The sequence below is a fragment of the Xylocopa sonorina genome, chromosome 5 (assembly GCF_050948175.1).
Source record: "Xylocopa sonorina isolate GNS202 chromosome 5, iyXylSono1_principal, whole genome shotgun sequence".
In the NCBI taxonomy this organism is placed as follows: Eukaryota; Metazoa; Arthropoda; class Insecta; order Hymenoptera; family Apidae; genus Xylocopa; species Xylocopa sonorina.
In genome coordinates this window covers 2,886,796-2,908,253 of record NC_135197.1, presented here as the reverse complement: position 1 = coordinate 2,908,253, position 21,458 = coordinate 2,886,796, and the positions used below count along the sequence as shown (strand labels likewise).

General features: G+C 43.7%; 1 protein-coding gene across 5 annotated transcripts in view; it reads left to right on the top strand.

Annotated features, from left to right (window-relative positions):
- Kn (EBF transcription factor knot) overlaps positions 1-21,458 on the top strand; it is an 80,633-nt gene that overhangs the window by 17,417 nt on the left and 41,758 nt on the right. For all 5 annotated transcript variants that reach the window (XR_013101841.1, XR_013101842.1, XM_076895052.1 and 2 more), the window contains exons 4-6: positions 1,464-1,519; positions 8,674-8,747; positions 9,319-9,387. Coding sequence is in view for 3 of the 5 variants with exons in the window: in XM_076895052.1 (XP_076751167.1) it covers positions 1,464-1,519; positions 8,674-8,747; positions 9,319-9,387 (199 nt within the window). In the remaining 2 variants the exon portion in view is untranslated. The remainder of the gene's footprint in view (positions 1-1,463; positions 1,520-8,673; positions 8,748-9,318; positions 9,388-21,458) is intronic.

The window sequence follows — 21,458 nt, the reverse complement described above, 5'->3', positions numbered from 1 at the left end:
TAACGGATAGCAATAACGCGATAATACGCGGCGGAGCTTGATCACGCGACGGAATTGCTCGTTCGAGCTAATAAACAGCGGGTACGCGGCAGGCTATCGCGTCGGTAATAACAAATTAACCTGTCGCTAATGGCCGCAATTTTGTATGATTAAAATGTCGTTCGTGCGAATTTTAACGAGGGCTCGCGCGCATCCCATTTAGCGCGATGTAAGTCTCTCGTTAACCGTGTAAAACTCTTTCCACCGTTTATTTAAAGTGACCGCGATATCCTCGGATAGCGACGAGTATCAGCGTAGCTGTCATTTTTACCAACTCCTTTCGGGTACCTCGCATCCTTTTACGACCCCGTCTTTAACGATTAAACGCCGCATCCACGGGATGGAATTTCAGGAAGTACAAATTTACCTACCGCAAATCTGTCCCAATTAAGAAGCAATGTCCCGCCCCGCACACGTTCGAGTTCCTCGAAGTAGCGGGAACACCGTTTCATCGCTGAGTTTAAACAGGCAAAAATAATTAACGCATTACACGTACAAGAATTTGCGTTGGCTCGGCTCGGCCTGCGATGGCTCGTTCCACTGGCGATCCGCGCGCGGTCAAGTCGGTGCCCGACGGTACAAAGTACGGGCTGGGCCCATGCAAAAACAACGGAGATTGTGCATACGTCCCCGGGGATGCGATCAGACCGCTTACCTCGTCGTCCACCTTAAATGCTCCTTAATATGTATGTTTTTCTGGGACAGTCCCTTTCAGCGGCGCCGAACTTGTCAGAATTTGGACTCGTTTCCGTATCCGTCGTATTCCATGCACATCCGTAGCAAATGCCTGCGCGCAACGCTCTTAACTTAATGGGGGCTTCTTCAAGAATCGGTGAAAAAAACTCCACGGGCTAAATTGAATAAAGAGCAGAGGGTTTTCTTTATATTACGCGAAAAAACAATACGAGGCTGTCTTCGGTTCCAAAAAGGGCATAACTATTTACCTTTTCGACCAGCACGATCGTTTATTACCCCCTTCTTCTACATAACGTCTACTGCAATATGCATCGCCGTCGAGCTCGAGTGACCGGCAATTTGTATTCACGCGGCTAGTTTTATAGGCAACGACTCTGACATTTTTTTTCAACCCTGTTATCCTTCTTACACGCTCCTCGCGCACCCGTGCAGTCGCAAGAACCATCGCCGTTCCTCGTTCTTTTTCTTAACAAACGTTCCGCGATCCATCTTCGTGGCTGCAGCTATTCTTAGCTATGTTTAAGTAACATTAAATGCTGGCAGATTTGATATGCTTGGATCTAATGACAGTAGGTAATTAATCGGCTATGTAAATACCAAAATAAACACGACACCTTTTTTAACCACTGCAAGCGACTCAATTGCAGTGTACGTACGAGACCGCGCAAGTTTGCGAGCATAGTTGCTGCTTTTTGTCGAATGTAAACTTTTTGTTGCTCTTGTTGCAGGTGTCAGACAGGTGCAGGATATCTACGTGAGGCTCATCGACTCTGCTACGAAACAGGTAGGAATGAGCAGCTTCATTTTTTTTAGTCATCCGTTGGTAGTACGTAGAAACATCAGTGGAAAGCGATTTATGGTTCTTCGTTTGAAAAACGTACAAAAAAGTTGCGGGAGACAGAGATACATATTTCTCTAGGTGGACGTTGATATTAATATCCGTTGGAAGATTTTGTCGCGTTAAAATTAGAATCAATTGAACGATTAAAGCTGAATTCTGCTTTATTGAAATTCTTACAGAAACATTAATAAGTATCGTCATTCGCATACAAATAATCGTAAACAAATCTCATAAATTTTTAATAGAGCCGTAATTGACGACGAACATTTAGGCACAATAATTCGAATTGGATCGCCGCGTTCCTTTCGGTTGACGTTTCCACGCGATGGAACACTTCGGGACTGGCCGTAGTGACGCGCTCCTGCTGCTGAGAGTATTATCATCTGAGCTACAAGCACTTAATTTTCCGGGGGGTTGGTTCCTACCCCTCCAGAAAGGCAGCGGCCGTCGCGTCGCGCGTCTGCCCCATCCTGTTATCTGCGCCACGTGGCGAACCCTGCGCACCGCCCGCGAACCACGTGTTGTGACCCTGTACACGGGACCCGTAGATCCTGCCGCAGCGATAGGACGCAAAGAAGGATCATAACCTTCGAGCAAACGCAAATACGCGGCCTGATCACGGGCACGATAAGTCCTTTATGCGATCGAGGGTACTCTTTCAGCTACGACGCTATTCTGCGAACAGCGTTTCGCACCTACGACGCGTATAATTTCTAACAACGTCGCGAATGTTCGATAAAACGAGTAGACGATTTCGTAGTGTAAATAAGTGCTTGGTGACCTTATTTTTTGGACATCTTAATGGGAGAATCGATTTTTGTTGCGGGAAGAAGAAACTCTTACGTGAATCGTTCTTTCCGTTATTGTTTATAGTTGGTACGTTGCGTAAAATCGTCAATTGCGTTGAAATTTTGAAGATTGCGCTGGCAAATTTCGTAACGATCGATAACGCGACTCGAATGATTCGATTTTAAAAGATTCGATAGTTATTTCCAAGAATATACGTGTACGAAGGTACATATCCTAGTGGAGTGTGTTCGTGTGCCTATAGCGCGAGAGGTGTACCTCTACTTTCTTGAATTATTTTGTTTCGTGTCGCGACCCCAGCTCCTAAGTGCCTATAGGCACCTGCACCATTTTAGCAGATTAAATCATCTTGGGGTTGGTCGGTTACGGAGGTAAGAAGAGCAGTAGGGAGAAGAAAGAGGCGGCCGAGGACGACGAGGAAGGCTGGGGAAACAGAGCTGATGTTAGTTTTAGCTGATTAAATTACTAAGCCGCGGTGGCCTTGCGTCGGCAGAGACCGTTCTTCAATTCACGATCCATTCCTTTTATTAATCGGATCCGAGTTGTGAGGTTGAATATCTTTCGGCGGCCGGGAACCGATCTATGCGTTCAGCTACGCTTAAAGGGACGCGAGAGGTTGTTTCTCTCGAATTTTAAAGGGAAAAATGGCGAATTCGATACGAGACGAAGATTAAGTCTGTTTCTATACCTTCTGAAGGAATTTATTCGCGCAACCATCGATTGTCCGAGTATTTTTCACTTGCGCATCGAGGCAGACTAAAAGTGAGGAAAATGTAAGTAGCCGGGTTCAGAGACGGTGGCAACGCTGGTGGAAGAACGAAACGGAATCTTGAACGGAGTAAACGCTCCGATAGTTCTCCAGAACGATTGTCCATGAGGAAAAGAAAAGCGGAAGTGATAGATGCCGGGATACCCTTTCCGTCTCTATGGAGGAATCGTGCCAGTAAAGGGAGTAGAAAGTTGGATGGGGAGGTAGGATCGAAAACGAGAAAGCTGCAATTTATACATCAAAGCCTCGATTGAACGCGTCTCCTCCATTCTGCCAAAGCGAGAGGAAGACATACAGACACGTGAATCAATACATATTTACTCTGGCCGTGTATAGAGTTTCGCGTAACAACTCGTACGAAGTGTTTAGCAAATCTGGGTTGACGTGTTCTTACTGCCTACCGTTGCCCCGCGAAATTAACGAACGCCGAGTGTTCCGCGGATTAAAGCTCTCTCTGGAAGCGAAATGTCACGCGATATTTATACAATTGCGCAAGTATAAAGGACTAGCGTAGAAACTGTCGAATCACCGACGTGATACACAGTTCGTAGATCTCCGCGATTTCCATTCTCGTGCAAATAGAAGAAATTCAATGTTTCGAAATCGTCAGTTTATACTCCAACAATTTCAAGAAAACAATTTCATAATTTATGTAATAGCGGAAGTAAATCGATTTTATTGTTACTTGAAGATTGTCCTTTTATAATCGAATCGAATTACAAGCAGGGTGAAACTTGTCAAGATTTTTCTTGTTTTTCGAGTATGCTACTTGAGAAAAAACTAACGAACAATGGAAGAGAGTTTAAAATTTTAAGGGCAATGAATATTACCGTTTGTTGGGACAAAAAAATTGCTGGTTGAACGTCGACAAATTACGGGTCACAAATTCCAATTCGGAAATGCGGCCGCCTCGGTCTCGACCGAATCAAGCGGTCGGTTATAAATCCGCAATAATTGGCTACACCGAGCTGGCTGCTGAGCCCGTGGCGAAGCCCTCTCCTACCCTTAAGCTGTTCTTCAATTTCTTCGCTCCTGGCCAAGGTAGGTAGGTATCTATATCTACTTTTGCCTGCCAGAGCGGCACACGGAGCACCGGAAGCGTTCTCCGCGAGAGGGGGTGGGAACAGAAGACGGACGAGAAAAAAAAGAAACAACGCAAAGTCCCGGAATGTCGAGAAACGGCGCGCGTTCCTCGTTGAAATTTCCAGAAAAATACGAGCAGCTTCCATAGAAAGAAAGGAGTGGCGTGTAGCCGCGGCTGAATGGCGCTAACAACGTACGTTTGTAAGCGCTTGAGAACGAACTTCCGGTCGGGCTGGCGGGGGCTGGGGATGGTGGATGGGCTGGAATGCGCTTTTTCGCAGGATTAAAAATGCTAAATTGTAATTAGTTCCGGGGATAAAAAAGCATTTACAGGACACGGGTACGGAGGGAAGCAGCGCACCGCGCGCCGTCGTTATTTTAAATGAATGAACAACAGGAAATTGTACCTAACCCTTTTAAGCTCTAACTTCCATCCGCCGCTCGAGATGATCAGTCGGAATTTTCTTCGTTCTTCCTTTTCCCGTGTTCTTTTATTTTTTGCTAAATACTACCTGCGGGGATTTAGAAAAGAATCAAGATAGAACTCGTAAAGCTCGCACTCTACACTTGTACATTAAACTAATTATTAACATCAAGATAATATCTCTCATACTTCGTTATGAAAATTTTTCAAATCAGAAAATGCAGCAATCATCTAGTAAATTATTATGTTTACTATACTTAGAAGTTCTCTGATTTTTTCTTTAAGAAACTACTCTCGACAGTAAAATAGGTAATCGAAGTCGGATAATAGATTCAGTTAACCAAGCACATATTAAAGTTTCGATCCAAAAACTGTTCCACTATATATGCTTATATGCTAAATTGTTATAAATAGTATTTTTAATATTAAAAATATATGACTTTGTTAAACCGTACAAACTTTTGCATATCCACTATTAAAGTCCATTTAAACTATCGATAGTAACATTTTAATATAATAAATTCATGTGTAAAGCTTAAACTCTGTTAGACTGCCTTAAAACATTGTACGTCATTAAGAACGTACAGCATAAGGAAAAAAATATTCGCGATTCAAGGACAACATATCTTTGATAATCCTTAAACATTACCAAGTCGAATCGGTATCAACCCCTGGACGTCTAGTATAATACTGAAATATGAGTATTTAACTATAGATTAAGGAAATAATAAGTTGGAGATAAGTTAATCCGTGGCAGATAAGATGAGAAAGAGAGCAGGTCGGCTGTCCCCCAGGCGATGGACATTCTTTTCAGGGGGGTGAAAGTAACATTGTATGCACGTTGTTCGGTGGTGTATACGGCAGGCGACAGGGGTTGCACAACCGGTACAGAGGGAGATTCCCAGGGGACTTTTGGAATCGATTCGGGATGGAAATCATTACGGCAGATTTGAATGACTATCTTCGTATTTATCTGCGTCCTCCTATACTACTTTTCTTCCTCGTTTTACTTCAATCTTCAGTGCTCGTCGTGAAAATGACATTATGGTTTTACTGCCAGGATTCGACGAATCTTTCCCTTCGACAACAAAGAACCATTTCTCCATATTTCTCCGCAGTTTGCATTATATTTAAAATGAACTATTCAATATTGTCATCGACATTAAACTGTTAACTGCAAATACATCAATCCAAGACAATTATAAATTAACATAATCCATTGACATAAATAACAATTTTACATAACACACTATACATTTTACACAACACTTTGCATGATTCAAATCAATAACCAATTTATTTTTAAAACCAACCGCGTATTCCACTTCATTTTTATTTTACAACTACACAAACATATTTTATGTAGTACGCACGATGTAAAGTTGATTAAATCACACGTACGCTACGTACTTTGGTTATTAACTGTTAAATGCCATCCAGTACGTATACGTGTGTATTAATACGCATCGTTAAAAATTTGAAAACCAGCAGTGCTGGTATGTTATCGCTATTAGTCCTTCGTAAGTAATTCCCGTGGGAATTCGAGAGCAGCGGGGAGGCCCAAACGTTTCTACTGGGACCAGGAGGCAACGGAAGAAAGGCCTCCGAGGGGCTGATGCCAACTAGTCGCACCCCCAAGACGACTCGTGTGGTGGTATTACATACTTGTAAACTCTCTCTCCACTCCGGCCAACCATCCCTTAAGACCTGTAACGTAACTGCGCGACGTTCAACGTAAACATATAAACGAGATATAACGGTGACAATTTCTTCCTTTTCGTAGTGCGTGGTTCTAAATATTGACGATATTCAAGTTTGTTCGAAACGCGTCTACTGCATTAACAAAATAATTGCATAGAGTAAAAATCTTCTTGAACAGTGTCTATCACATAATAAAATTCATATCGCAACAATTCGTCTCTGCAGGATTTGATACCCTTAAATACACTTGACCATTTGAAAACCGCCATCGATCAATTTTGATACGTATGTACGTCCATGCGCGTTATCGATAAACGACACCGTCGACCCCGATGGCCACGGGAGCAAACAAGGACTTAACACTTCACAAGAATGAACGACGCGGTAAAAACCTAATTGTTTGAAATTGTCCGTAAGTAGAATAGATACGTAAAATCAACAACACGTATCGCACGCGTGGTAATTGTTCACGAGCAAATAATATCGCATGTCGTATCATAACGTGTACATGACCTACCCAACGATCGTTACGTATGTAAATAATAATTACTGTCCTTGAGTGACACGTGCATCGGACCTAAGATTGTATAAGAGCAATTATCAACTCTGCACTATCTACTCCATGCAGAAGTGGCTTGAAATAAAAACTGGAGGTTCGTTCAATTTAACAAACTCTTAGCTTAAATGCAGAACTATAAGTATTCAAATTACTTTTTCTATTCCTACGATAGCGTTTCGAATTTGTCCACATATAATAATAAAACAATTAATACACATATAATTATAGAGAAAATCGTAAGTCAGAGGGTTAACTGAAATTCTCCAGAAATAGTTACTTCGTTAAGTAACTAATCGCAGGATCCCCGTCTCGCAACAAACTTAGACTTAATGCGTATCAGGTAGATACCCATATTAATTACTCTCGTTACAAATAAGATCGCATGCTGCTCGACGATTAGAAGTCGAAACGGGCGAACCGCACGAAACGCTTTATGCCTCCTTTCGCTTTCCTTTCCCCAGAAATACGTACGTGCATATATATATATATACGCGTCCGTGCTTCTCCTTTTTTCACTCCTCGATCCACTTCCCCCTTTCTTCCGTGTTTATTTTTGCCCCTCTATACCCCGGGTTTGACGTTTCCACTTCGACGGGGTGGGATCCGCTTCTGATTTACCTACCTCGCCGCGTACACAACCGTCGCGGTTCGTTTACGTTGCAATTCGGTTATTTTGTTCGTATAAATATTTGATGCCGTTCTGAAAGTCGCACCTAACTGCCGAGGCAAAATGTATTTGATATCGTTACCGGGATCCTCCGCTGTTCAGCCACCCCCTACGCCCGCGCGGGGACGAGAACCGACGTCAACCCGAGCAATTCCCTGGGACGCTGTATTTCAAAGTATTTACATTTTATCGCTTCTTCGCGAACTCTGGCAATTTAGGTCGTTACACGACCAGCGCTAGCGAACTTCTGCATAAATTATACGTACAGGCGATACGATTAACGGTGTCTGACGCGTATAAATAAAAATTGTCCCGGCGATGTTGATTCGCTTTCGGTTCCGTAACGAATAGTGGGTTTAAGTTATTGCTTTCGCGTGGCCCTCTATTGAAATCGGTGATTAATATTCGATCGATTTGTTTCACTGATTAATTTTTGTAAAATTAATTTCATTTTGCGAATGTACGAGTACTTAATTTGCGGTTCAAATGAAATTTGTTTATATTCGTAGTTGAATAACTTTTACAGTTTAATTAACGATGCTAAGGGGGAATTAATTGAGTAAATAATTGATTTATCGAACGAACGTTTTTCTTCTTTCTGTTCTTTTAATTTCCCACTGTTCTAAATATCTCGTTTACCAAGATAAAAAAGAGTGGCGCTTTCTAATCGCGCTTTATTATTCCGCGGTTAATCCGCATCTCATTCCCCAACTGTAAATGTATGAATACAGGATAACGACATGTTGTCATTAAATAAAAATCAATCAGAAGGTCGTGAAGGAAGCTTAACGGATTTGCTTAAGCCGCCTATGGCTTAGCGATGTTCTAGGGGAAATGGTCCCTTTTCGTCTTGCATCCGTTCAGATAGCTTTCTAACGTGTCATGTGTTTTCTATGAGTTTCCATATTACACGTGGATTATAATGATACAAATACGTAGACGATAGAAACCATTAACCGTTTTGAAAAATTCAGCTATATCTCCGTGATAACGTAATGTTCGATGATTATTCTTAACGACAGATTATAGTAGAAATTAATATTTATTAATATATCTAGCTATATAATGATTATTCAATTTGTTCTAGGCTATCATGTACGAAGGACAAGATAAGAATCCTGAAATGTGTAGGGTTCTTCTCACTCACGAGGTGATGTGCAGGTGAGTCTTCTTACGTGTCTTAAAAAAACTTAAAAAAAAAAAAACAAAATTGTGACATTTACAAATGATCTGTTATCAATTTGATCCAAGGGTCACCAATTTATTTCGGAGAAATAAGATGTCTATGTAAGAAAAATGAATTTGTACAGAAGAGAGTTGATGCAAAGGTAATAGTTTGCGACAACAAACAGTACTTTGAACTCGTGCAATGAGGAGATTTTTTAAAGTACACAAACACGTATGCGCGCAGAGCAAAGTATCTCCTCTTCATGCAAGCAATCACCCTTGCGGTGGCAAACCATAAACGTAACGAGACGCACGGGGGTGCAATCATTCTCTGGGGGTGGCTGACTCATTGGCCCATGGGACTTCGGCCTGACTACTCTCCACCTACCCCCGAAACTTGCCAAGTCCCAAGGGTTCCGATAGTTTTTAGACGACCTCGAAAGTTCTGACCCCTCTCGAGCCACCGACTCGAATTTAGTCCAAGAAGGAATGCACTCCCTGCCGATGAAATATTCTTAAACGATGCTCGGCTAATTTCTGACCAGACTGTCCCGTTTTATTACAGCCGGTGTTGCGACAAGAAAAGTTGTGGAAATCGGAACGAAACGCCTAGCGATCCTGTTATCATCGATCGGTGAGTGATAGCTTTAATCAGTTTCGCAGAATTTTATTTATACTTGGCGTAATTATTATTTGGTAGATTTTAGCTACTTGCTTCTACTATTATTGTTATTTGCATTCTTATCATGTGGCCACAGCCTAACATAAATTCCTTAATCATAATTAAAGTAGATAAGAATCTGAGAATCGTAACTGTAGAATTTTAAGGAAACTATAATTTAGAGATAGTACACAAAAGATACTCAATTCTTTTTATATTTTCTTTGATTTTGGTATTAAGCAGATTAGTTTTACACGGTACCTATAATATCGTCAGATAACTCGTATCTGGTTACTTAAAAGAATACAAAATCAAAGTGATACTGAATTCCTATTTTTTATTGATCTATACTACTGCGACTCTCAATCTTTCGCACGAATTACAAATAAACGCTTCTTCAATACCGAACCAAAACGCTACCATGAAGTCGTTTGCGATTCAGATTCGAAGAATGCTAATCGCGATGTTCCATCGGCCGTTTCCCTCGCCATTGATGAACAAACAGGTGACAATTCCACCGTTATAAACGTCAGCGACAGTGGTATCACCTTGCTATCTTTACTATCATCCTTCGTAACGATCTGCGAAATAAGGGGCCAGATAACTCGTTCTCGAAGGTACCAACCTGCGAGATAGCGTCGTACACTGTTTCGACTAGAAACCCGGGATATTTAGGCTCGCAAAATACGTTTCCTACGAGGTGTGGTTAGGCTGCAAGGTATAAGAGCACTCGAATACTCGGGCGTACTTATACCTTCTCCACATTCTGCATGGTGTTGCTTGTCCTTGGAAATACAGATACACCCTCTTTCTCTCTCTCTCTGTCTCTCACTCACTCTCTCACGCACACATACACACATACAGGCTGACTAACATGAGAGCAGTAGGGTGAGCCTGGTATCTGAATAGGCTATAGAGTGTCCTGAGATAGGAACGGTAGGAAGGAAGAGGTTTCCCGCGGGACCCAGGCCGAGATAGTCTTCAGGAGGACATCTTGTGCTCAGGGGTGCTCAACCTCTGGTTTTCGATACAACCTAGCCTCGAAGCTTTCATCCTGATTCGGGGGATATGTGTTACGCGTAGGTGACAGGCAAAGCCTACTGGGCTTGAACCTAACTATTTTTCTGCACCTTGCAGTCCCCGCCAATCCGCATCCCCCTGGATTTAAGTGCTATCTTCTTCCATAGGCGTTATTTATAGGTATTGAGAAAATGGAGTTTTTCTACTTGAAATAGCATCCTCTTCCCATACTCTACGCTCCAGAAAATTGACACCAAAAAGTTTCACCTCATTCGGGAAAATCGTGTGGAAAAAATGAACTGTTCGTAGGAGGATTCGCATCGAGATATAATTCGTTGACAGGTTGACTGTGTAAAGTAATGGTGTTATCGTTTAATACCAGAGTCGTCGATCATTGCGGATCGTTACAGATTTCGCATTTTCTGGTCAGTCGGAAATAATAGTAGGACGAGCTAGCGGTGGCGTAATAAATTCTCGTCGAAACAAGTTACGTCCGACCGGGCATTAGAAAAATTAATCTCGAGAATGCCGGTTTGGCACACGGCATGCACGTACCTAAGTAACATCGTATAAACAGCGATATAATGTAAATGCAGCCACGTTGCGGTCGCGTGTCACATCGAGCGCCGCCCTAAACTACGTCTCTTAGCTTTGTTTGTGGTAGATCGTGCCGGGCGTAGAGAAAATGAACGATCCACGGGATTAGAAGATTCGGTTAGCATGCGCGTTATGTTCAACGCGTATTTACATAAACAGTGCTCGTGACGTTCTCGCGCTACGATACGAAAGCAGTGCTCGTAAATGTTCAGATTCGCGATTCTTTTTACATTCGTCAAAATAGTGAATAATCGACAATACCCTTTGATTATATGCGATGGATTTTAAATTGATACATGCAACGTGTACCATTAACAATAATAGATTATTGGAAATGAACAATATATTTTTAAATATTTTTATTAAAACAGTAGTTGGATATATTGGAATTGGAGGGACACGTAACGATTTAACGCTTTTACTGGTATTAAAATTAACTTCTATAGCGTGTAAAAGTGTCGCATGTAGTGGAAAGTATATACATGGGCAGGCTAATAGATTTTCGGTCTCGAACAAAACCGCAATGGAGAGCGCGAGGGCCCGATCGAGAGAGAACGGGCGAAGGGTATCAATGCCACTTTGATTGAGGCGGCCCTGGTCGATTGTGACATGCTCACTCAGCTGTGCAGAAAGTACAACGCAGCCCACATCAATCGTGTATATCTGACTACGGAAAAAAAGGACAAAAAACAAAAGCGGTTCCTATATCGAAGCGTGGCCATTTTTTTCAACCCAGCACTTTCCCTTGCGGAGCGTTGAAGGGAACAGTCCGCTAGAGATGGAAGGAAGCAAGATCGACTTCGATGCTTGAACAAGTTACGCGAACGAATACATTTTTTCAAGATCATGAAAAAAGTTGAAATATTCGTCGATATTCCGCATATTTGTTTCCAAATTGCTCATCGTAAAGAATTCAATTTAACTATGGATAACTAAACTTAATTCAATATTACTCTGTAAATAATCACTCGACTCATAGCTTATTACCTTGGGATAACTTATTTCAGTAGTTACTATGAGAGTTTTGATAGATTGACAGTGTGACTGCGTCGTCGCGAGGTCGAGTAGCATTCGTTTGTTTTTCATAAGAACGTGTGAATCGCAGAAAAGTAATGGCAGTTGATGCATAGCGAGCGTGGAGGAAACGTATCGTTCTTTGTCACTTTTGTATCTTCTTGTTAATAAGTATATATACCATTACATTGTGAAGGCACTGTGAGCAGTCTATTAGACGAATGTTGATTATGTCGTGTTAAATATCTAGGGTTAAAATACATCGATATCTTATAACACAGTGTCGATTAAAAAAAAAGAGATAGATCGAAAGCAAGATAGGATTAGATCAGCCGGTCGATCAATGGCATCGATCAGCGACGGGACGAGGAGACGCGCCGCGAGAATAGTCCTAGAATCTGGTATTACGCTGGACTCGGAAACCAATTAACATGCATAATTAAAATGGCATTGTCGTGGCCGTACAGCGCCAGGGGCTTTCCCGTCGACTGACGAATCCCCCGGGGCCAACGCCGTTCCATAATTACGAAAATCCTCTCCCCCGTCCGCGGCCAGTTCCTGGATTCGCGTCGCCCTCCCGCGTCCCTGTATCACTCTTTCTCGAATTGCGATCGGAACCGCGCTAGCCGAGCACCCCTATCGAAAACAAGGGAGAGCGCGGAAAAAATCGGGCATCAGGTCGTTCGCGACGCGACGCGGCACCCGGAGAACCGCCGTTAGCCAATAACGGCCGAACAAGCCGTTCGTTGGCCCGATTGGTTAACTTTATTTCGCTCGACGGTCGAGCCCTTAATTTCGGGACATCGATCATAGGCCCTGGTACGCTGTGGCCCTCCGTCGCTTCGACCGTTCTCCACTCACCCTCTCTCACCCTCTGTCCGCCGGTGCGAGCCTCTAACGCGACCCTCACCGCTGCGTGACGCGCCAACTCCGCTACATACCCTCCGTCAATTTGACGGATTCCATTTCGGGTGCCGCGCGACGACGATCGTTTCGTTTTCCCGGACGTATGGCCCCTTCGAGGGGACGACGCGGCTGAATTTTTCACGGGGAAAATGGCACCCTGGCCGATTAATGCCGCGCGATGAACGTTAGACCGGCCTCGTGAAAAAGGGGGAATATATATTTCCGAATTGTTCCGGAGGCCCGATAGGTGGCGAGAAAATTTGTTGTTACGACCGCGGTGAATGGGATTGATCGGCCCTCGCGAAATATCGACACCCTCTGAACGAACGGAAACGAGCACGTCTCCCGGTTGATGACACTCGAATTGGGAAATCTATGCAGCTCTACTAGCGATCGTTTTTCTTTTTTCTTTCGCCGTTACTCGAAAAATATTTTATATAATTATACAGGAAGCCAAGAAACATTTGACATGCTTTTTATTGGACCGTCAGCCATCTTCATCGTATTTGTAAAAGCGCGATTCCCTTCAACGGATTGTACCGTTTTATCCGGAACGAATTATACGTGGAAAGGTGTAGAAAAAAAATGTTTCACCGGATGTACAAAGTTTTAAGCTATGGAGGTTTCCCCAATCGACGTCGATATTGTGATTTTCAATGGCACGTCTATCATCCACATAAATACCGGCTCGCGATATTCCCTTCGTCGAGTCGAAACGCGTAACAATCAATCGTTACCTTAATTGATTGCGATTGGTCGAGGATGCTCGAGCGATTTGACTGACGTCACAATGACACACGGATTGTCAATCAGTCGCGCTTGTGGCGTTAATGCATGCAAATTTGACCGAATCGTGCTACGTTGTCTCGCACCCTTGCCGCGAATCTCCATCAGTATGGACTCAATATCAAGGGTGGCCAGAGAATTTCCGGTGCAAGCATTATTGCGGAATCCTGAAAATTCTTTCGATGCTCGAAACGACGCTTCAATTTGTTCGGCAAAAATTTACTTAAATATTTGTTGTCCCTATTAAATCTCCTTTCTATCTGTGATAACTCGATACCATACATATTCAATGCTTTGTACAAGTTTTTATTTCCACTTGTGTCGTTTTCAAATGAATTACATTTCAAGTTAGATCGCACAAGCTTAAATGTTAACAAAATATGTACTTCTGTCACCCTAAAGATGAAGTACATATTCAGCCAAGCTTTCTAGCTTTCGTCCAATGAAATAATTGAAAAGATAGTAACGGTATCCTTTTATGAGCAGCATCGAGGGTCGACACATGTAACGAGCCAAGAATTCTCGATAGGATCGATAAATTCACGTAAAAGGCTGAAACGAGTAATTAATATGACGATCGGCATTAAGAAACATAGGTTGAACATGCTGGCCGCCGTAAAAACCGGAAACGTTTTGACGTCCTGTTAAAAGCTAATCAGGTGAAAGTGCGTGCAATCAACGACACATGTTAGACCACGCTGCATTAATGCCGTTCCAGCTAACAAGTAACTACCGTGTGCGCTACGCGCCGCCGCTACCTTGGATAAAAATGATGAAAACTATCAACCGAGATAGGGACGATAATGACGGGTCTCCGGTTGCCAGCTCGTAGATGACACACATCGATAAGGGAAACTTATTAAGCGGACGACGTACGCGATGCATACTGAAACGGGCTTGCCATTCATTGGCCGAATCAAACGATCCAGTGGGAAATCTCGCTCACCCGCTACTTTCGTCCAGCGACGCCCCTCGATTCCTTCAAATTTTTTACCCGCCTCGTCGGCTACGTTAATTAAGATACGGAAGCACACGTTTCGCTGGTAAATCTGGCCCACAATTTGATTTATGATAGTGTCGATGATGGCAAGTAGATGCAATTATTCGAAAGCCGTTCTTTGCAGAGCTGTCGAGAGCTAAAACAAATCGAGCGACGTCGTTCAGCATTTTTCAGGTTGACTGGTCCTAGGAGTACTATTTTCTAACGTGACTATTAGGGAAATCAAAACACATTCAGTGGTGGTACACGTTCCCGTACGCGAAGCATATGGGACCCCATCGCAGGGGTATCACACCCTCCATTCTGGATATGCCCCTAAAATAAATGGACGAGAGTACGCGTGCACGCTCTCCTCTATAGGAACAAGGAACGACCGATCACTCGACCGGGAAATCACCGGATAAATAACGCAGTATTTGCGCGGCTAATTATTTTTTGGTTTCGCCAATCGGAAGATCGAGGTCGATAATCGTTTCATCCCTCTTGTTAATCAAAATGTCCAATTAGCTGGTCTTTCATTTCTTCGAGTGCTTTTAAGTACCTTTTCATTTCTTAACACTGTCAAGTTTCTGAAATATTTAAAAACGTTAGATAATATGATTTAGAAAAATTATGTTAATAAAAACAGTAGGATTATACAAGTACCTACTTGTAATATACGAAAAATTTGTTTGACATTAAATGAATTACGAATCAGGATTTATTTTTACACGTTGAAAAGTGCATTAAATGCAAGTAACTCGTTAGAGTAAATTTTTCCAAGATGCACATGCGCAGAAATCGAACGAAGCGAATGCTTTTTGCAGGCTGAATTCATCAAAGTTCAATTAAAGCTTTGCGCGATTGACTTACAATTCCGCTGATATTCGTACCCTCCCTTCTTTTTCGATGTGAAATTTAGAAATTCCGTGGGATCCCGTTTCTGTCTTTTGCCGGCTAAAAGAAGTCGCGGGTATTATGGAGCCAAAAATGGAGGCCTGGCTTCATCGTAAATTCGCCCAATTAGTGGGGTGACAAAAAAATTTCCGGAATATACCTTCTCTCAGTCAGTAAATATGCAGGGCTCCTTCTGGCGAACTCCAAAGAGGAGAAAGGCGCCTAAAACACACACTTAACTCGCGAAATACGACTGGAATCTATATTGGATATTATCGATATCTCGATCTATTCGGCCTGCTAATGGAAAACTTATGCTAAACTAACCCCTGTCAATCCATTATGTATCAGCGGAATCGATTCCGGAATAGCTTGCGCGAACCATTTCATGCGTTTTTTGACGCAACTCTAAGGGAAAGTAAACATTTGCACCCTACATTTCTCAAGAGCGATAATGATTTTCATCGTTCGCGACGACAGTAATACGCGTACGCGTAAATCGTATCATTAATCGTCCCACGAATGATAACTTCGACTAGAGAGAAATTGACGACAAAAAAAATAATAACGCACACGGTGACAGACGAAAGAAATATGATCGCTCATATCCTTAGACGGGAATAAAGAAATACGCGCACATTTACGATTTAAAAATACATACCACTTTGAAATTTTGTAAAAAGTATCATAATGTTAGAGATATTCGTAGAACGGAACGCGATAAAAAATTTGCCTGTATAGTAAGTAAAGTATCATTACGTTGAGAGGTGAAATAAAAATTTGATGCCAGGACGGGAGGGCGATACTCGAATCGGGGAAATCGTATCGTTTCGGTGGGAAAACTCGCAGCTTCTCAAAAGTCTTGACACAAGTGGACGCTGATTGGCCCTGGGTCCGTACGAAAAGTGGCGGGCATACCTCGAGCTCTGACTGCGGAGGAGGCTAGACAGATACCGAAACGTACCCAGGAGTGTCGTAGAGCCGTGGAATCTTAGCCGTGCACGAAAGTTCGGCTCGATTCCCTTACGGTTATTCCACCTACCGAGAATTACCCCGATACGGTATCCTTATTTTCGAAGAATATCTTAACAGCTTCCCGCACAGCGCTTGTTTCTTATTCCCTCTCCACGTTATCGAGGAAAGGGGTAGAACGAGGGAGCTCCTTCTTGCGCAACCCTCGTCTCTCCGCTTCCTCTCTTCGTTCACGGGTTTCCGTTCCCTGTTGCTCTCGAACCGAGGAAGCCAATAGGGAGGACCGATCAGCTTAATGCATATTGATGCGCGCCGAGCTAAGTGAGTGAAAAATCGCCATCGATCTGCCTTCGAAGAAAACGGAGGTATTCTCTTTTTTCCCGCCGTCGCCTCGCCTGTTTTCCTCCGCCCGTGGTTGCCAAAACCCCGAACACTGAGAGGCTTCCGGCCTGGTCTTTATCAAGCAAACGAAACTTCACCCTTGTACCAGTCGATGAATTATTCCGCAGTGTAACTACGTTACTTCCAAGCCTAGTTCGGTTACAAACCAGCTCGTTACATTGTTCAATCCATCGATTATAAATGGAGAAGTGTTACGAGAGCAAAGGTAATTGGTTACTTTCACGCATGTAACGTCGAGCCTACCACGAATGTCTAAGATTTTATAGTAGTAATGTACGAATAAATAATTTCATCGATTTGTTTAGAAAAAAAAATTAAAATTGATGTTCAATGGTGTTCGACAATTTTATAAAGTGGAGCGAAAGAATAGCATATTGTCAATCAATCACACCCGATACTTAACAAGAGTGCCTTTCTCTCAATCACGGCCGGCAAAAACTAGAACGACCAATTACTCGGAAAACGATTCGGGGCCCTCGTCGACTTTATCGATAGGCGAAGCCATTCGAGTGGCGCGGCTCTCGCAGGATCATTTCGAACGTTCTGCCGCGCATAGACATCGTGACGGGACCCTTGGCATTTTGTAGCGTTATACGGTGCCGGCGGCGCTGCTTCTGCCAGCCTCGTTGGGGTCTCGGCCCGCAGAACAGATGCCAACCGTCACGGCTCGCCGATGGCTGGAAGGGTGCCTCTAGATTGAGACACGGTGGATGACTCTAAATGGCATTTGGTCCTCCTGCCTCCCTCCCCTTCCTCCTCTCGCTCTACCGAATCGATCTCTTCCTACACTCTAACCCATCTTCCATTACTTTTGCTATGATTTCCAGGTGCCCACGTGCAAACTCTAAAGAATCTTTCTCTGCTAATCATTTAAAATGCACGTTTTAAAAAATACAAAATATATCGTGTCATCTAAATGTCTACTACTTTTCAGTACATTTCGGAAGTTTGGAATTTCAGATATCGTTAAGTGTTTTAAGTTAAGAGTTTACGTGTCCTATAAGTCTTGCGATCAAAGTCGATGAGCGTGCGACACCGCAGAAATAAAAATTTCCAATTCCTTAATCAAAGATACAAAGCCCCCCTATAAGCAAATAAAGAGTTTAGTCGCACGGCCGGTAATAGGATACGATTCGAAAGGAAGCGCACAAGCGCACTGAAGGACGTATTTATCTCGATAAAGAAAACGAACAAACAGATCGCAGGGGAGCATCCGAGTACGTGGGGGGATGATAGAATGACAACGGCGGCCGGTGGAAGAGAGCACGGCGGCGCGTTATTTCGAGGGAGCTCCGAAAACGGTGGCGCTCATCGACCGTACGTCAAATCCTTCGTACAATGAACTACGTGAATTTCGAGTGACCGTTGGATGTGTGCACACGTACGGAACGCAGGAGGGTGTGCAAAGGGGTGCAACCGGTCGGCGGCGGCGAGAGGGGAAGGATAAAGAGCGCGGATTCCGCTCAAAACAGGTGGTTACCAATGAGAAGAAGAGCCAACAGGGAACCCGCTGCGCGGCGTTGGTAGGGAGCCACTTGAAGAGTCGCGTGGCCAACTCAATTACTTTCTAGGGCCTCTAAACACCGGCCACGCACTAATGCCTCGGCTGCTTTCGGCTCGTGCGTAACGCGACGGGACAACCGTGTCATCTTATTGTCGAAATCTGTCCCCGTTAATCGGAGATTCGTGCCCGAAGTGTCCACGTGATTATGGGACAAAGCTTTTACCACTGTTGATCGTCAAAGGAATTATACGGTGACTGCCACTCCGTTTGGAGTAACGAGTGCGTATGCCATTTGTCGACCGTGTGACTAAAACTGATTTTGCACGTTGTCGAATGAATTGAAATTAATTAAGAGGATTGTTCGAGGAAATTGATACTCGAGACGCATATTTTGATGAAATTTTAATCAAATTTTTTATCAAAAATATGAAGCGGGACTGCAGTTTAAATGAAAGATCGATGTTGTAAATTAATCGGGGAACACTGCTATCTTAAATTAGAAGAGGCGTGCGGTTTGCGATCACCTCAGCATCGATCAGTACGAGACCTCCGTGTGGCCGCTGAAAGTGGTCAAGGGTGGACGATTACAAAGTGCATTGGTCTTGAGCACAGGTTACGGACGATCAATTCTATTTCCCTACGAAAATCTCTGCATAGTAATCGAATGTCAGAGAAATTATTTTCTTCAATGCGATATTTTTTATAAATGATAATTTTCAACAATTTAAACGAAATGAAATATCGAAGATGATAAAATAACTTGAGTAAAACAGCAGAAAGTACATGGTACATAGTATTCGGTTATTTCACAGACACAACGCCAAGGATCCGATTCGACTTTTCTCTCGTACATCGGTAGAGTCGATCGAAGTCTCGGAACTCGTCTCATTGTCAGTTTATCGGCAACGGGGAGAAGTAACACGCACACGCGTGGCCGCGCGCACGAACACAGCCTCGTTAAATCGTCGAGGAGACAGCATAAAATAAGAGGCGAATAACTGGCATAGCTTGGCGCCTCTCGGCTGTCCATCAGCTACGGGAGAACTACGTAAGGCACCCTTCCTCTTTCTTTGGCACCCCATGGACCCCCCTCCCCATCCGGGACCCGGCACTCCCACCCCTCACGGTTCGTCCTTCGTCATCCGCCGACGTATATCGTTCTCCAGGCTCCGCAGAAGGGTTTCGCCGTACCGAGAACTAAAAGGCAGGTTTAGGAAAAACGGGAAGTCTTTGCGCGCCTGTCAATCAGCCGTCCGTGGTTTTGCGGCCATCCGGTTAATGATGATCCACTGCTCTATCTCGTCGGGATCGTGCGCCCGCCAGCACCGCGTAGCCTGCCCGCCCGAACGCGCCGCGATGAAAATAGTAAGCGCGACTCACGGACTCTCTGGATCCAGTGGATTCGTGACTCTGGAATCTTCTGCCGGACCTCGAGTTCTCTTTCCTTTTTATCTCCACGATCGGTATCGATGCCCTGTTAATCCGTCACGTACTAAAGGCTCGCCGATCTCCCTGAATTTTTATTGTATCCACGGTTGCTCGACAAATTTATCCTACAAATTCGTGGAACTTGCATATGTCTCTGTTCTACCGATCGTGTCAACAAGTGGTTGTATTGAAAGGAAGGAATGAGATCTATCTGGAAGTTTATGATAGTTTTCTAACATTTGTAGAAAAAGATTAGTAAAGGGTTGAAATCTTCTAGATTAATAGTGGTATTATCTATGAAAATTAAGAAACACTTTGTATAAGCTTAATAAGGTATTCTGGTATAAATGCGATCTAGTGTAAATGACGTAGAAATTTTAAACTTCTTTTCAAACACGCGTCAGTAATTTTTGACTACTCTACAAATCTGTAAAGCTCTCGTGACCAGCAGTACAGACACTGTTGGAGCACTTGCGATTCATATTCCGATCGACGCGACGATCCAGTTCTCTCGAACGCTGCAGACAATTTGGAGAACACTGTTTCACGCGCGCACGAATCCGCCGGAGATGACAATATTTCGGCGTAACAATTTTTCTACGGAATCGCAGGGAGGACAAGCGAAGTTTTCGTAGGCGAGACGTGTTACCGAAAGGGACGATCGATGCGTCAAGATTTATGCGATTGATTCGAACGGAGCGGAGTGACAGTACAAGGAAGCGCTCTTAGTCCTGGTGTCTTTGGTCCCCGGAGGATACATCTCCCTTCGAAGCGCCGGTGTCCGAAGGATCTCTATAAATTTGCATGTAGAATACCCGCGGAGGTTCTCACGACGGTAGATACCGGAGGATAGCCTGTCGCATCTGTCGACGCACATTTCAGCCGCGCTCTCGTTCCACGAGACGTCTCTATTGCCTAATTTCATTTTGGGCATAGCCAGAAGCCGGTTCCTTACACGAAATTCGAGACGAGCCCCTACCCTCGACTTCCTCTTTTCATCGCCATGCGTTAGTTCGGCTCATCAACGCCTACGATATACGTACACGGGACGACCGAACGTCTCCGAGACAAATGCGTGGTTTAAAGATACGAGGCGCGAGCGAAGAAGTCCTCTCTCAGTCCCGGACTAATTATAAACAAGATACCGCGCGTAACTCCCGTACGAGTATTTAAAGTGTTTAAATTTCTTAAACTGACAAGCGGTCGGAGAGGTTAGCGCAACGAGAGGAAAGAAGAAGAAATAAGGAGTGGTAAAAAGCTGTTACCGACATTGTAACGATAGCTGGAGAGAGGAGGCTAGGAAACGGGCGGGGAAAAAAGGTTTCTCCGTAGATAGAGGGAGGGAGGGAAGAGCTACGTGGACAGTTTCGTAAACAACGGTTCATGAATACATTTGCTTCTATTGGGTTTCGTTCGATCGAGTCCGTATAGGCCGTAGGAACGAGAGTGTAGAGTGGAACGCGGTGGAATCGGAAGGCAGACGCGTACACAGGGACAGACACGCGCGCATGCACGGGCACGTAGGTATAGATTTTCGTT